The sequence below is a fragment of the Spermophilus citellus genome (assembly GCF_964194105.1).
Source record: "Spermophilus citellus genome assembly, chromosome: 6".
Lineage (NCBI taxonomy): Eukaryota > Metazoa > Chordata > Mammalia > Rodentia > Sciuridae > Spermophilus > Spermophilus citellus.
In genome coordinates this window covers 155,453,256-155,468,012 of record NC_138187.1, presented here as the reverse complement: position 1 = coordinate 155,468,012, position 14,757 = coordinate 155,453,256, and the positions used below count along the sequence as shown (strand labels likewise).

The window sequence follows — 14,757 nt, the reverse complement described above, 5'->3', positions numbered from 1 at the left end:
AAACCATTATTAGAAAGACTCATGGAAGAGCCCATCAATGTATTTTCTCCCTCTGCAAAAATCAGCTAGAGACAAGCATTTTCTATAAAATTATCTGGGTTTAATTGCTATCAACATCAGAACTGTAGTACATTAAAGTACAAAACCTGTATGTACAATTACACACACACAAAAAAAAACTGTTCTTTGTGAGGAGAAATTGTCAGCAAGTCTGACAAACAGCAAGAATCATTTCTATTTGGGGTCTGAAAGGAGAAATGGAAATTTCCAAGATATCCCCCCCACTCTCTGGCCCCAATGAACCTCCGAACATCAATTTGCAAAAGGCTGAGGTAGGAAGAGAGAATTAACAGTATCAGACACTCATTCCTCCCCTCTCATGGAGAGGATGAATTTTTAGGAAACGTTTTCCATCATTTATTATACTGATGTTCCATCCATCTGCATCATTAGGTTCAGTAGTTACCATGACAATATGATGCCTACAGCAATCTAACTTGATAGCCAGATGCCAGAATGTGAAAAAATAGGACCAGCTAAGAAAGTGAGAGGAAATATAATTAATCTGAACCACAGAGAAAATATGCAGAAAACTAGGACCAGGAGGAAAATTGCTGAAATGTCATTGAAGAGGGAATCCTTGAAGGGCAGCAGTGATCAAGTTGCAGTATAAAAACTTTGCAAACTGGACGCTGCACCCTCTATAACTAAGACTGGGGAAGGGGTCAATGTGCTCTTGGAATGTTGCTCAGAGCCCCTGCTGCAGCACCCAGAGGGGTCACCAACAATGTGGGCCACAGGATTCTTGGGGACCTAACTTTTCCTGAGGTTCCCAAGCCTCCTTCTCAACAGCAGCTGCCATGACACTCTGCTCACTTCCCGGCTCCTCTTATACCCAGATTTTCCATCTGAGTTTCCACCGTGCTGAAGCTAGACTTAAGCCTGGAGTGAGCCATCCCTTGGGGATCCTGTTCCTTGCCACCAAATGCCAGTGGAGGCAACAGGCTGGCATGGCTATCATGAGGGCCTGGACGTGGCAGAGCGGATGGGGACTGAGGAAGGCAGAGCAATGGAAAAGCTGTGCTCCCGAGAGAAGAGCTGGAGACGAAGCTCCTTCTCAGCAAGGCTGGGTTGGGTAGCGGCGCTGAGCTAGGCGGCTCGGCCGACTCAGGCTGGGAGCCCTGGGGAGCTGAAAAAGAAGAACACACATTAGGCCAGAGCACAGCTCCCAGTACGACTCTGCTCAGGTCTGACACACAGGCACACCCCCCGTGTCTATCTAGAACGTTCTGGCTGCAGGTGGCTTCCTAAGGTTGTATTCTCATGAACTACCCTCACCTCCCAAATACAGTGAAAAGAAATTTGATTGTATAAAGAGGGAGACCAAATGCCACATTAGCATGAGTTAAGTCGATCCCAAGTCCCTAAGGAGCAGGGAGCTTGGCTTCTGTCACCCCAGGATGGAGGGATGGTATACGCACATCACTGCTACCAGCACCAACTGTGGCTCTCACAAATTAAGCCCATTAAAGGTCAAGAGCAGTATTTCTAATGCCCTCGTTTATTGAGCATCTTCTAGGTGCAAAGCACTTCACACTCACATCTGTGAGGTAGCTACTAATAACCCCATACCTCAGACGCAGCAGCTGAGACGTAGGTCCCCACAGTAAGTGGTACAGCGGATGAGAAACCCAGGCCTCCTGCATGCAAAACCTGTGCTCCTGACCCTCCCGCGGAGGGCGTCCTTACCTGGGGAACCTGAGATGGGTTGTAGAGCGGAACAGCCCCTTTCAAGGCAGGTGGAGGAAGAACGCCAGGTCTGGAATAGAGCTCAGAAGAGACACCCTGGGAAGGAACACAATAGAAACCCAGTGAGTGGCCCAAGTCGAGAACACCAAAGCCTTCCCTCAACATCGACTTGGCATGAGACAACTGGAGAGGAAGGTTCCTCCTAAAACTCAAGAAATTGACAGCAAACAAACATGGCTCAAGTGGGCACAACCCACCCCCAGATCCGGCCAGCAATGCAGAGGCTCAGGTGCTGCTGTACCTGCAGCGAGCAGGCAGACAGAGCCAGAGTCAAAAGCACACCACATCCTGCAGAAGGCCTAAAACACTCCAAAGTGCTCTAATCAGGCTTCAAGAAACAAAACTGCTTTCCTAGCAACAGGCAGGAAATCCCTAGTGATGTGGAGGACTCAGGAAGAACTGATCACAGCCCTAGCCAAGGGCACCCGTGGATTCCAGCCCCCACCCTGGCAGGGAGAGAGGCGTCCTCCAGAACCCACCTAAGGAAACTGCATGAGCTGAATTGTGTCCCTCCAAAGAGTCATGACATAGCCCTATCCCTGATATCTCAGAATGTGACTGTGCTGGAGAAGGCATCTTTAAAGGGGCCATGTGGCTGCCTAGCCCAGCATGACTGGTATCCTTAGGAAGAAGGGATTTTAAACACAGGCACACACAGGAAAGATCACGAGAAGACACGCGGAGAAGGCGGCCATCACCAAGCCAAGCAGCAAGGCTGCCCAAGAGCCGACACCTTGATCTTGTACTTCTAGTCTTCAGAACTGTGAGAAATCGATTCTGCTGTTTAAGCCCTCCTGTCCGTGGGGCTTTGTCATATCAACCCAAGAAACTAATGCAGACTCTCTCTCCACACTCCCCACGGGCCAGCCCCACCAGGCGGCACACCTCCAGGCCACGCTGAAAGCCCAGGCTCACACCCACACACAGCCCTGCGGAGGCCACGGCTCCAGGTGGCTGCTCACCTCAAGCTCCGAGAACCCTCCAGTCCCAGTGCCCTCGGCTGTTGCCCCACGGGACGAGGATCTTCCAAGGTCTCCCCCACCTAGAAGGCAAAGAGGCAAAGCCGTTCCCTCTGCTCAGGACTGGGTAGCCCCCACTCCCTGAAGGCACCTCCACCCCCAAGAGCACCATGACCCCACAGGCAGCCCAGAGGTCCAGGTACCTGTGCCCCTGGAGGAGGCGCCAGCACCAGGCAGAGGTGGAGACTCAAGAAGAGGCATGGGTGAGAGTCCCTGGTGGGGAGAGGACGCTCTGGGGGGCTCCTGCTTGGTGGAGAAAGGCAGCACTGAGGACACTGGTGGTTAACAAATTCAGGCAATGCGTCCCACACCAGCAACAGTGGTCGCCACCTGCACCAGCCACTGGGGTGCTCTCCCCAAAGGGCCTGCAACTCCACTCAGAGTAATTCAGATCAGCTGCCTCCTGTTGGTCTTTTGAAGTTAAAATCCTTTGTCCTGATCATTAAGACTTTTTGAAATCTGCCCTTGCCCTGCCGGAACCAATTTCTTTCCTACAATCACCTCCCAATGCCAAGACTCTGTTTCATTCAGGCCAGGGTGGAGTCGGATGCAGCCCACAGCTCCACAGAGCTGGAGAGACGTCCCCTGGAAGGCCCACAGGGAGGGGACTCCCTTCCCCTCCCACGGAGGCTACCTCCGAGTCAGTACTGTCTGAGGTGTCCTCCTGTCCAGAGGGCGACACGTTGCTCGCGGGCTTCGACCTAAACCAGCTGAACCAGCCAAATCCTGAGCTCTGGAAGGCAAAGAGGGATCTTTATGGCCTGTAGATTCCTTTCCCCCCAGTGGCTGTGAGATTCACTGCCCCCAGTGAGAGACAAAGGCTGGAAGGAAGGGGACACCGCCGAGTCCAGTCTCCTATTCTGCCCACGATTTGGGAAGGAAGCAGAAGAGGAGGGAAGGATGGGAAGAGAAGGTCGAGTCCCTCCACCTTCGCGTTCTCCTTCACGTCCCCCGGCTTCTCTCTCTCTGCAGCACTTGGGGAAGGTTTCTGATCTGCTTCCTCAGAGGACTCTTCCTGGTCTTCCTGGCCCACGTTGGTGGAACTCTCCGAGAAACTGTGCGCTCTGGGGGCCGGTGGGGCCTGGATTTTGATAAAGACCCGGACTTCGCATAAGCACTTGGCAGGTCACACAGCATATTTCCACACACGCTCTCTCGCCCCACCTACTCAGTAAAACCAAGGGACGGTGTCTCAGGGGGTCGTATCTTACTGAGGAGGAAGCAAGTCTTAGCCATGAAAATACAAATGACTTGCTGAAGGTCTGGGGCAAGGCGGGTGTCAAATCCAGCCTTCGTGTCCCCCCACCCTGGGAGTCTGGGCTGCTCTGCTTCTGCTCTAGAACCACGCCAAGGCCTGCTGCAGGAGCCAGGGAAGTTACTACTGAAGACGAAGAGGGCCTGGAAACACCCACAGAGACCCCCCAAACCCAAGAAACGTAGCCACCAGAGAACCTGAGGCACTTAGAGCTCACTTCCTGACACAACATCTGCAGTTTGTACCAAAGCTGCCCAATGCCCAGTGAAGGGGCACATTCAACCAGCAGCTGGATGGGATGATCAATTAGACATGGCCGCCTCCGTCACCCCCCAGACCCACCAAGGAGAAAAGACATCATGGGCACCGTCACAGCTGCCATAGGTCTTTCTCTGATATAAAGCAGGGTACAAATTAAAATAAGGAAATAGAAATCAAAGTCTCCTACAGGGGTGCAGGTTCTGAGAGCTTTGGGGAGGATGAGGCAGGAAAGGGACAGAGGTCCCTGGGGCCAGAACTAAGCCAGCTGTGCTGCTCCCTCCTCCAGAGCACAGGTGGGTGGGGCTGAGCATAAGCAAGAACTCAGCCTCCCTCCAACTGCCAGGACTGGGTGGAAAGAAACAGAAGAGACCAGGTGTGACGCGGAAGAGAACGTTCCCCTGGTCAGGGAGGAGCTGGAGTGTGGCCAAGCCCCCGGGGCCATTGAGTAGGCATCGTCCTCGCTCATGCTTCGTTCTTTCACCTGAGGTTTGGAAATGTCCTTTGGATCATCGAGTTGCCAAGAGATGTCTTGGGATGCTGCGCTCTCTCCTGTGGCACCAAACAGAAACAAGGAGAGTGAGCCGCGTTAGTGCTACCCACCCCCATCCTGAAGAAGGGAGATGATTCTCCCAGCAGAGCAACAAGGAGGTCGCAGGAAATGCAAAGCCCACTTGCGTGGCCAGCCACCCCAGGACACGCTGATCAACCTAACTCTACCCCACTGAACTCCAAGGCCGTTCCTTAGGGATTTGGGAAATCAGAGCAACGGGGAGCTAGAGACAGGGATCCCCCAGCCTCCGCTCCTTGGAAATCTCCATCTTGGCCAGGGTCTTATTTTAGAAGGTTCAAGAATCTAATGCTCCCCCGTGGCTCCCAGCACTGTGCGGGCATGACCCAGCATCAGTCCCCCACACTCAGCCCCTGCTGTCCAAGGTCTCCTGGACCTGAAGAAACAGAACTGGGACAGGGCACAGGTTCCTGCCACAGTCCCTCACAATGAGCTCTTGGGTGTAGGAGGACTCAGGGAGAGGGTCCGGCCTGGCCTGCCCTGTGGTGCCATGTGAAGGAGGCATGGGTGGCATTTTCCTTACTTCTCTACCCTGCAGTGGCTCCGTGGAGACTCTGTGGTCCAGGAGAGGGCAGGAGGGACTATGTGTCCTGCTCTACCTGTCCCAGGGGAGAGGCGGCCTAGGACACATGCACGCCCACGCCCCTGCCTTCCCCAGCTCCAACTCCACCTCCTCCCAGGCCCTGCGCCCCCCTCACCGGCTTCCTCCCACCACAGCTGTGTCCACCTGGCCAGCAGGCCTTACCAGAGGGAGGGTGTATCTGCAGCGCCTCCTCCCAGACCCTTCCTCCAGGAGCCCCTGTCACTGCCACACTGTCTCCGCCACTGTCGCTGCTGGGCCCTGGGAGACGGGTCTCAGGAACCGAGTAGAGAGACACCGGCGCCTCCACGTGCCCTGAACCTCCTCCCACTGGGTAGGGGCCCGGCTGCAGGGGGAAGGGCTGCTGTGGGCTGGGCTCGGGGAGGCTCGTCTGCTCAGGTGTAGGCCACAGAGCTGAGTGGTACCCAGGGACTTCTGAGTGGCCTTGATGTCCCAAAAGATCCTGGCAGGAAGTGTCTAAGGATGAAAGGCAAAGAAACGGTGAGACCTGAGAGCGGCATCTGCAGACTGATCACATCAGAAACTTCCCTGCCCTGTCCTCTGAGAATGCAGTCCCCAGGACCAGCCCTGGGCGTGGCTTCAGTGATGACTAGCAAAGCACAGAATGACTGTTACACCTCTCGGTGCTGCTTAAAGGACTATCCTCCCCACTTCCTGGAAGGATCTCTGAGTCCTTAACCCAGGGATCAGGAGGAAAAAATTACCATTTTTGGATAAACTCTCTCCACTAAGGAGTTCCTAATGGACTTGGGTTTTGGAAACCCAGGAAACTTCTAGTTAAAAACCCAAATTTGGGGGCAGAAGTTGTAGCTCAGTGGTAGAGAGTTTGCCTCGCACGTATGAGGCCCTGAGTTTGATCCTCAGCACCACTTAAAAATAAATATATATAGTGTCCATCTACGAAGTATAAAAAAATATTTAAAAAAAAAATTGGACCTTAGAAACCCCAACCTTACTTTTAAAGAATCAGAGCACATTTGCCCTGGAAGGGACCCTGCTGATAAGATACACCCCTAAGGTGTGGATGTGGGAAGTGACTGGGCCAAGGTCGGGGTCTGGGGTAGGCTGCTAGCCCACTGCTCCACTAGGCATCAGCAGACAGGGCTGCCAGGAAGCAGCCATCCTGAGACTCCAGCCTGGCTCTCCCCAGCCTGCTCCTCCGCAGCCCTGTGGCTCATGGCAAATCCCAGAAGCAGAAAGCAAGGCCCTCCTCTCTCCCTCTTCCTCTCTCCCCACCCTCTGCTCTTCCCTGAAGGAAATGCCAAAGGCTGGACATGGCCAGGAGGGAAGCCACGAGAGCCCTTGCCTGACCCCACCAGGGTGGTAACTGGGGAAAAGGATATGGAGGTAACTGAGGGCATAACGCCTGCTGACCAGCCCTTCAGAGGCATCCTGAAGGAGGAACAGGGGTGACGTCCTTTGAAACACACTTATTTCATGGTGAGATGGCAACCGAGAGCTCCAAAATCTCCAGAGCGTCCAACGTCCCAGCAATCACCTTCGACACAGGTAACTATGATTTCTGGCCCCAAGAAACTTACCCAGGTGGGAGAAGGCACTAATATAGGTGAAGCAACACGCATAAGAGGCACTTAAAAGCCTGACTGTGGGCTGGGCACAGTGGCAGGTGCCCGTGATCCCAAAGGCTTAGGAGGCTGAGGTGGTCACAAGTTCAAAGCCAGCCCCAGCAACTTAGGCCCTAAACAACCTAGTGAAGCCTTGTCCCAAAATAAAAAGGCCTGGGGATGTGGCTCAGGGGTGAAGCATCCCTGGGTTCAATTCCTGGTACCAGAATAAAGAAGCCTGACTATGAGACAGAAATTCTCTCAGCACAGGGATTTAGAAGTGTCCGGGTATAAGACCCACAGAAGCCTATGGGGGAGCAGCTGGAGCCATGGGGACGCAAGGGTAGCACTTCCTAAGCTACCTCATCTACTACAGTCCCATCAAGTGTCCGTGCACCGTTTTGGATACCTGTGATTCTTCCTCTGGCTCCCGAAATATCTGAGCGAGCAGAAGGAGGATCTCCAATGTCTCCTGCTGCCTTTTGCTATTCAAAATAAAGTAAAATCCTTTTAAGCGGCCTAAGAACAACAAGGACAGGGGACAAGATAGGTGAAAAATTAAGTCAACAAGAAAATTCCAGTGGAAGTGATAAGGAAAGGGGACTACTGCGTGCTCAGGGCCCAGGACACTCGCTCCCAGGTCTCCCAACGCGGCTAGAGCAGCAGAGATGGCCGCAAACCAACACATCCATTCTCCCCAGAGTGAGGGGCAGATCGAAAGAACTAAATTGTAGGCCTCAGAGTCCGCAGCAGAAGGAGGAGGGAGAAAAGGCTGCATGCTTTTGAAAATCCACTTTGTCCTTTCTTCAGAGCAGAGTGGAAGAAAGAAAATGGGGGAGGCCCTGCTCCAATTACGGTTGTGATTACGGCCAGCAGCTTTTGCAATTGTCAGAACAAAGAGAAAAGGCCCGGAAGTCTTTTAAGCAATTGCCCTACATTACATGAAAGTGACACAGGTCCACTGTGATCCATTGTTCCTAGCAGAGATGGGGAAGCTTTGATGGTCACGAAACATTCTTTGGGACCTCAGAGAAGGGTGGCAAGAGTGGTTTGGAAGTGCGCCCCCTTGTGTCACATGCATAGTTCAGACCAGGAAGAGAAGCAGCCACAGGTCCCTGGGAGTCCCACCCTTCCCAGAACACAGCCTGGGCAGCAGGGACGGTGGGAGGCTCCGCAGGCCCTTGGTGAGCTTACTCTATTTCTAGGGGAGTGAAGAGGGAAACGCAGCTCCTTCCTCCTCACCTCCAGCTCCCTGTGCCTCCTCCGCAGTTGAAGTAGCCAATCTGGCTCCTGGTCCCTGTCCCCACGGCATCTTTCTAAAGCCAGAGGATCTGACAGCTTCAGTTTCTCTGCCAGCTGTGCCGGGTTTCCAGAGGGCCAGAAGGGCCAAGAAGAGAGGGAAAAATAGAAGACAGGGAAGAGGGTGGGAAAGGGGCCGAAAGAAGAAAGAGCCGTAAGTAACTTGCAAGTTCGGTTTGAAAGAACAAGAAACAGGAAATCCAGCAGATGCCCTCCCAAAATGGCAGCACACTTAAAACAAGTAGCCCATTTTGGTGTTGGATACTACACAAAATATGATGAGAAACAGTTTCTGGACGTTTCTCTGTAAGAGGGCCTCTAAACTTCAGGGCCCACAGGAATCACCCAGGACCTTGTTACAAAGGCTAATTCTGATTCCAGCCGCCTGGGTGGGCCTGGGCCTGGGCCTGCACTTTAACAGCTCCCAGGTGGCTGAGGTCACTGAGAGGCTTCATTCCATGATCGTGTCCCCAAACCCCAATCATCCATCCTGGGTCCCGAAGCCCCTTGCAATCATAAACCTGTTGCCAGAAACTTCAGGGAACAGGAAGTCAGCACCACAAGGTTACAGAATCCAAAACGTGGGCCTCCTCTAAGCCAAAGCAAAACCTTAAGGACAAGCTGCCTTTTTGCTCTACAGCTAATGGATTTTTCTTCAATTAATTGGAACAACTATTTGCCTGATTGTTGTTTACTTCCCCAGGAACTAAGGGTTGATATGTTTTTTGTTTTCTTTTTAAATATATCCCATAAGTGATAAAATATTCCATGCGTTTAAAAGCATTTTAATAAGGATCATTTCCTGTTTTAATCAACTAAAATATATTTCCTAATGCTGGCTTTTGTGATTAGAACAACTCACAATGGCACACGGTTTTACTGTACCAGAACAGCAGATGCAAGAATGAATTTCTCAAGGAGCACATGACTGGTTTCCAGTCCCCAGATCTCACCACCCCCCACCCAGCACATCCTTCTCTGTGCTTATCACATCGGGGCACGCTTATGTGGTCAAAGACAGCTGTGGGTTCCAATTTTGCAGCATGTTCAAAGAAGATGAAATGTGAAGTCTAAGCTGCTCTACAATAGCTTTCTCTGAACACTGAAGATAAAACTCCTGCAGAGGACCCTTTGAGACACTCACCTTGATGAGCTCCACTAATAGCACAGGGTGACTACTCTCTCCCTGGCTCAGGACAGCTGCGCCGATGGCTTCGCAGTAATGCAGGGCCTGGGAGGCCAGGCCATAATCTGCCAGACGAGAAGCATAAAGGAGCTTATATACCTGTGAAGAGAAGGGGATGGGGGTGAGTCCATCCAGGCACGGACAGAGAGAAACGCAGATAAGACTTCTTGGAAGTCAGCTGATTGCTGGTTCTGCTAGCTCTGGCATCCAGATATCAAGGGCCCTGTGCCATCCGGGGCATTTTGTCTGTGCACGGGCACAGCTCCAAATCCAGCCAGTAGCTCCTACATTATAGAGCAAGGGATGGGGTCATCTCGGCTCATCCTCCCAGGCCCTGGTCACTGGGGAAAGACACGGGAGGACTGACTTCTTCCCCAGCAGCCCACATTCCAGAGAGCCTAACACCAAGCTCAGGACACACAGGAAGAGGCAAAAACAGACCTCAGCACAAAGGGCTTAGAGCCCACGGGGAGTGCAGACAAGACAGGTGAGCTCTCACACAAGCACGAGGGCCAAGCAGGACCAAGCCCAAAGACTGGGTGCTAGAAGACCCAATCACAGCCAAGCTTGACGCAGGTGTGGAGCTCGGGCCTAGTTACCTACCTCTGTGTGCTTCCGTTTCCTTACTGCAGCATGGGGTTCGTCATGCCACCTACCCCTTTGGTCGTTGTGAAAATTCAGTGAGATCACCCATATACAGACTTGCAGCACATGGTATGTGAGAGAAGAGCATCGATAACATGTAACCCCTCTGCGCCTCAGTTTCCTCTTTTGTAAACGGAGTGGGAGGGAGTTAATCCTGCCTTCCCCACAGGGTTAGAGATCACGCACAAGAAGCACCGTAGCAGGATGCCAGGCAGCTGGGACACCCAGGGCAACCAGCTGCTCTCATCACTATCAGCCCAGAGCAGCACCAAAACCACTGAGCACTGGGACAAATAAACAAGGGAAAGAAAAGAGGCCAGAGTGCCCCTCCCCCCGCCTCCCCCCTACAGGAGAGCCATGGGAAGAGCTGACGGGCAAGGTCTGCTGGGAGGGGTCGGTCTCTGGCAAGACTCTGAACGAAGAGGCAATACCCAAAGCATCATTTCTTTATAATAATACAGTCATTTGTTGCAAGGTTGTGTTGTGTGTGTGTGTGCTGTTATTGTTGCTGTGCACACTCTCAATACCCAGCACTGAAGGAGACACAAGGAGTCAGCAGAAAAGGTTTCAGTTCTTCCCTACCCACCCCCCACTGTGAATTAGCAGCCACATATCAGAGAAAACATTCAGCGTCTGCTTTTTGGAGATTGGCTTATTTCACTTAGCATGATATTCTCCAGCTCCATCCATTAACCAGCAAATACCATAATTTCATTCTTTTTTAAAGCTGAGTAATAGTCCATCGTGTGTGTGTGTGTGTGTGTGTGTGTGTGTGTGTGTAAAACATTTTTTATCCATTCATCTATTGAGGACACCTAGGTTGTTCCATAGTTTAGCTATTGTGAGTTGAGCTCCTATAAACATTGATGTAGCTGCATCACTGTAGTTTGCAGATTCTAAGTCCTTTGGGTATAAACTGAGAAGTGGGATAGCTGGTCAAAGGGTGGTGCCCTTCCAAGTTTTCTGAGGAATCTCCATACCGCTTTGCATAATGGTTGCACCAATTTGCAGTCCCACCAGTAGGGAGTGAAGCGAGGGGAGGGGGACAGGGGTAGGAAGGATAATAAAATGAATCAGACCTTATTACCCTACCTACATATATACCTATGTGACAGTGGGATTCTACATAATGTATAACCAGAAGAATGAATACTTCATTATTTATGAGGTATCAAAGTGCATTCTACTATCATGTGTAACTAATTGAAACAAATATTTTAAAAAATTAAGAAAAGAAATAGTCTCTGCCTAAAGAAGACAATTCCAGCAGGGAAATTAGGTAGCTGCCATGTAAAGAAAGAAAATGAAGGCAAGGTGAGTTCAAGGTCAAAGGGAGGGGCTGGGGTGTGGCTCAGGGGCAGAGCCCTTGCCTCACAGGTGAGGCCTGGGTTCGATCCTCAGCACTGCATAAAAATAAATAAGTGAAATAAAGGTGTTGTGTCCAACTACAACTAAAAAATAAATGTTTTTAAAAAAATGTCAAAGGGGGCCCTGGCTGTGGCTGCCATCGTCTGGACAGTGAGAGCAGTCACTCTAGGTCCAGCACCGTTCCAGTGCACTACAGAAATGAACCAGCTCCAGCTCAGGCCAGCTCCAGAGTGCAGGCACCATCGCACCCAAGCCACAGCCAAGGCCAAGGAGGGCTGCACTACAGTCCACCAGCAGGAGGAAGAGAGGAAGCTTCATGGACCTGGGAGCACAGGAGGATGCGATTATCGCCATTAGTCACCATGAATATAAGTGACAATGGACACCAAGTAGAGAAGGGGAGAAGAGAGAACAGAACCTCAGCATGGACCTCAGAGGGGAGAAGAAGTTTGAGGGCCAAGGACACAGTGGGGAAGGAGGGCCAAGGGGCAATATCAGAAGGAGGGGAAGGGCAAGTGCCCTGGGTGGGCATCCAACTCCCTGGGCCTCCCTCTGGGCAGGTTGCTATGGAGGTGAGAAGGAGGAGGAGGAGGAGGGGAAGGATGAGGAGGAGTAGAAAGAGAAGGAGAAGGAGAAGGAGGAGGAGGAGGAGGAGGGGAAGGAGGAGGAGGAGTAGAAAGAGAAGGAGAAGGAGGAAGAGAAGGAGGAGAAGGAGGAGGAGAAAGAGGAGGAGGAGGAGGAAGAGGGGAGGAGGAGGAAGAGGATGAGGAGAAGGAGGAGGGGGGAAGGAGGAGGAGGGAGGAAGGAGGAGGAGGAGGGGAAGGAGGAAGAGGAGTAGAAAAAGAAGGAGAAGGAGAAGGAAAAGGAGAAGAAGGAGGAGGAGGGGAAGGAGGAGGAGGAGGAGTAGAAAGAGAAGGAGGAGGAGGAGGAGAAGGAGGAGGAGGAGAAAGAGGAGGGGGGAGGAAGAGGAGGAGGGGAAGGAGGAGTAGTAGAAAGAGAAGGAGAAGGAGGAAGAGAAGGAGGAGGAGGAGAAAGAGGAGAAGGAGGAAGAGGAGGAGGAGGAGGGGATGAGGAGGAAGAGGATGAGGAGGAGGAGGAAGAGGAGAAGGAGGAGGGGGGAAGGAGGAGGAGGAGGGGAAGGAGGAAGAGGAGTAGAAAGAGAAGGAGGAGGAGGAGGAGAAAGAGGAGGAGGAGGGAGAAAGAGGAGGAGGAGGAGAAAGAGGAGGAGGAGGAGAAAGAGGAGGAGGAGGAGAAAGAGGAGGAGGAGGAGGAGGAGGGGAAGGAGGAGGAGGAGGAGGAGAAAGAGGAGGAGGAGGAGAAAGGAGGAGGAGGGGAAGGAGGAGGAGGAGAAGAAAGAGGAGGAGGAGGAGAAAGAGGAGGGAGGAGGAGGAGGGGAAAGAGGAGGAGGAGAAGAAAGAGGAGGAGGAGAAGAAAGAGGAGGAGGAGGAGAAGAAGAAAGAGGAGGAGGAGGAGAAGAAAGAGGAGGAGGAGGAGGAAGAGGAGGAGGAGGGGATGAGGAGGAAGAGGATGAGGAGGAGGAGGAAGAGGAGAAGGAGGAGGGGGGAAGGAGGAGGAGGAGGGGAAGGAGGAAGAGGAGTAGAAAGAGAAGGAGGAGGAGGAGGAGAAAGAGGAGGAGGAGGAGAAAGAGGAGGAAGGAGGAGGAGGAGGAGGAGGAGGAGGAGGGGAAGGAGGAGAAGAAAGAGGAGGAGGAGGAGAAGAAAGAGGAGGAGGAGGAGAAGAGGAGGAGGAGGGAAGGAGGAGGAGGAGGAGAAGAAAGAGGGAGGGGGAGGAGAAAGAGGAGGAGGAGGAGGAGGGGAAGGAGGAGGAGGAGAAGAAAAGAGGAGGAGGAGGAGGAGGGGAAAGAGGAGGAGGAGAAGAAGAAAGAGGAGGAGGAGGAGGAGGAGAAAGAGGAGGAGGAGGAGAAAGAGGAGGAGGAGAAGGAGGAGGGGAAAGAGGAGGAGGAGTAGAAAGAGAAGGAGAAGAGGAGGAGAAGGAGGAGGAGGAGGAGAAGGAGGAGAGGAGGAGGAGAAAGAGGAGGAGGAGGAGGAGGAGGAGGAGGAGGCAGCAAGAGAAGAGGAGAGAGGGCTGATGTGGGAGGAGGCGGGGCCCAGAACTGCAAGCAGGATTCTCTTGTGCCTGGAGTGGGGCAGGAGCCTCCAGCAGAGAGGCATCTGCCAGGTTTCGCTTTCATATTGTAAAAATGTTAGACCTTTAGGGGACATGAAAAGAAATCCTAACCTCCCCATTCTCACACTAATGAGGAGAAAATACAGTCGATGCCTTAGCCCCGGGAAGTATGTGCCAAACGCAAAGCTGGAAATCCAGCTGCCCAGAGCCTGCACAGCTCAGCTGTGCCCTCCACCAGGTTCAGTTACCTGAAAAGAAGGGATGAAGGACTTGGGGCGGCCCAGCATCTGGCAGTACTCGAAGATTTCCGTCCTCTGGATAGCCTGGGTTGTTGCGAATTTCAAAAACTCTTGGCTAAAACCAGAGAATAATAATAAAAGAGATTGGGGAGTGAAGGACAGAACTAAGTCCTAGTAGACCCCAAACCAGCTGCATCCTCTGGTGGCAGAGCCTCGTCCTGGGCTGATCCCAGGGCGGCTCCAAGAGATTGCAGGTCTGCTCTGGGATACAGAGCAGAGCTCTGCACCTGGACAGTAGGAGGCAGAGGCTAAGAGAGGAGGTCCTCCTCAGCCTTCTTTGCTGGAGAATAAGGTCCTGAGTCCTCTTCTTAAACCTACCAAGCACTGGCCTTTGTGCCCCAAACCCTGGCATGTCCCAGGAAAGACACCCCAGCCTGCGCACAGGGGCACAGAAGAGGGAGCCATGGGGCCCTCCAGGTGCACTCAGGGAAGAAGGCCTGCCAGAGGACGGGGACAGCTGAGCCAGAGAGCAATGGCAGCCCTGCACTGGATGCTCATTCAGCGAGGAGGAGGACATGGTGAGTGTAATCTGAGGGGCCACCAGTGTCCCACATGCCCCTCAGATCACTCTTCCCTGAACAGCTTGCCATGGTGTCTGAAATCACAGTCACTAGGGTTATTCCTGGGGGTTAGGACATTGCCTCCAGAAATGTCCTCATTTATCATGAATATGGAAGGGGACATATTAGTCCAAACACCCTTGTTGTCACATCTGGCCCTCTGATGAGCTAACTGTGCGTGGAGACCAGGGTCCC

At 52.6% G+C, this 14,757-nt stretch overlaps 1 protein-coding gene across 2 annotated transcripts in view; it reads right to left on the bottom strand.

Annotated features, from left to right (window-relative positions):
* Positions 1-265: 265 nt before the first annotated feature.
* LOC308651339 (protein transport protein Sec16B-like) overlaps positions 266-14,757 on the bottom strand; it is a 67,092-nt gene continuing 52,600 nt past the window's right edge. For both annotated transcript variants that reach the window (XM_081298253.1, XM_081298254.1), the window contains 12 exons: positions 13,952-14,057; positions 9,522-9,662; positions 8,321-8,434; positions 7,488-7,563; positions 5,658-5,969; positions 4,826-4,893; positions 3,757-3,909; positions 3,463-3,561; positions 2,972-3,071; positions 2,772-2,851; positions 1,750-1,845; positions 266-1,189 (listed from right to left, as the gene is read on the bottom strand). In XM_081298253.1, the coding sequence (XP_081154379.1) occupies positions 1,118-1,189; positions 1,750-1,845; positions 2,772-2,851; positions 2,972-3,071; positions 3,463-3,561; positions 3,757-3,909; positions 4,826-4,893; positions 5,658-5,969; positions 7,488-7,563; positions 8,321-8,434; positions 9,522-9,662; positions 13,952-14,057 (1,417 nt within the window). In that variant the 3' untranslated portion in view covers positions 266-1,117. The remainder of the gene's footprint in view (positions 1,190-1,749; positions 1,846-2,771; positions 2,852-2,971; positions 3,072-3,462; positions 3,562-3,756; positions 3,910-4,825; positions 4,894-5,657; positions 5,970-7,487; positions 7,564-8,320; positions 8,435-9,521; positions 9,663-13,951; positions 14,058-14,757) is intronic.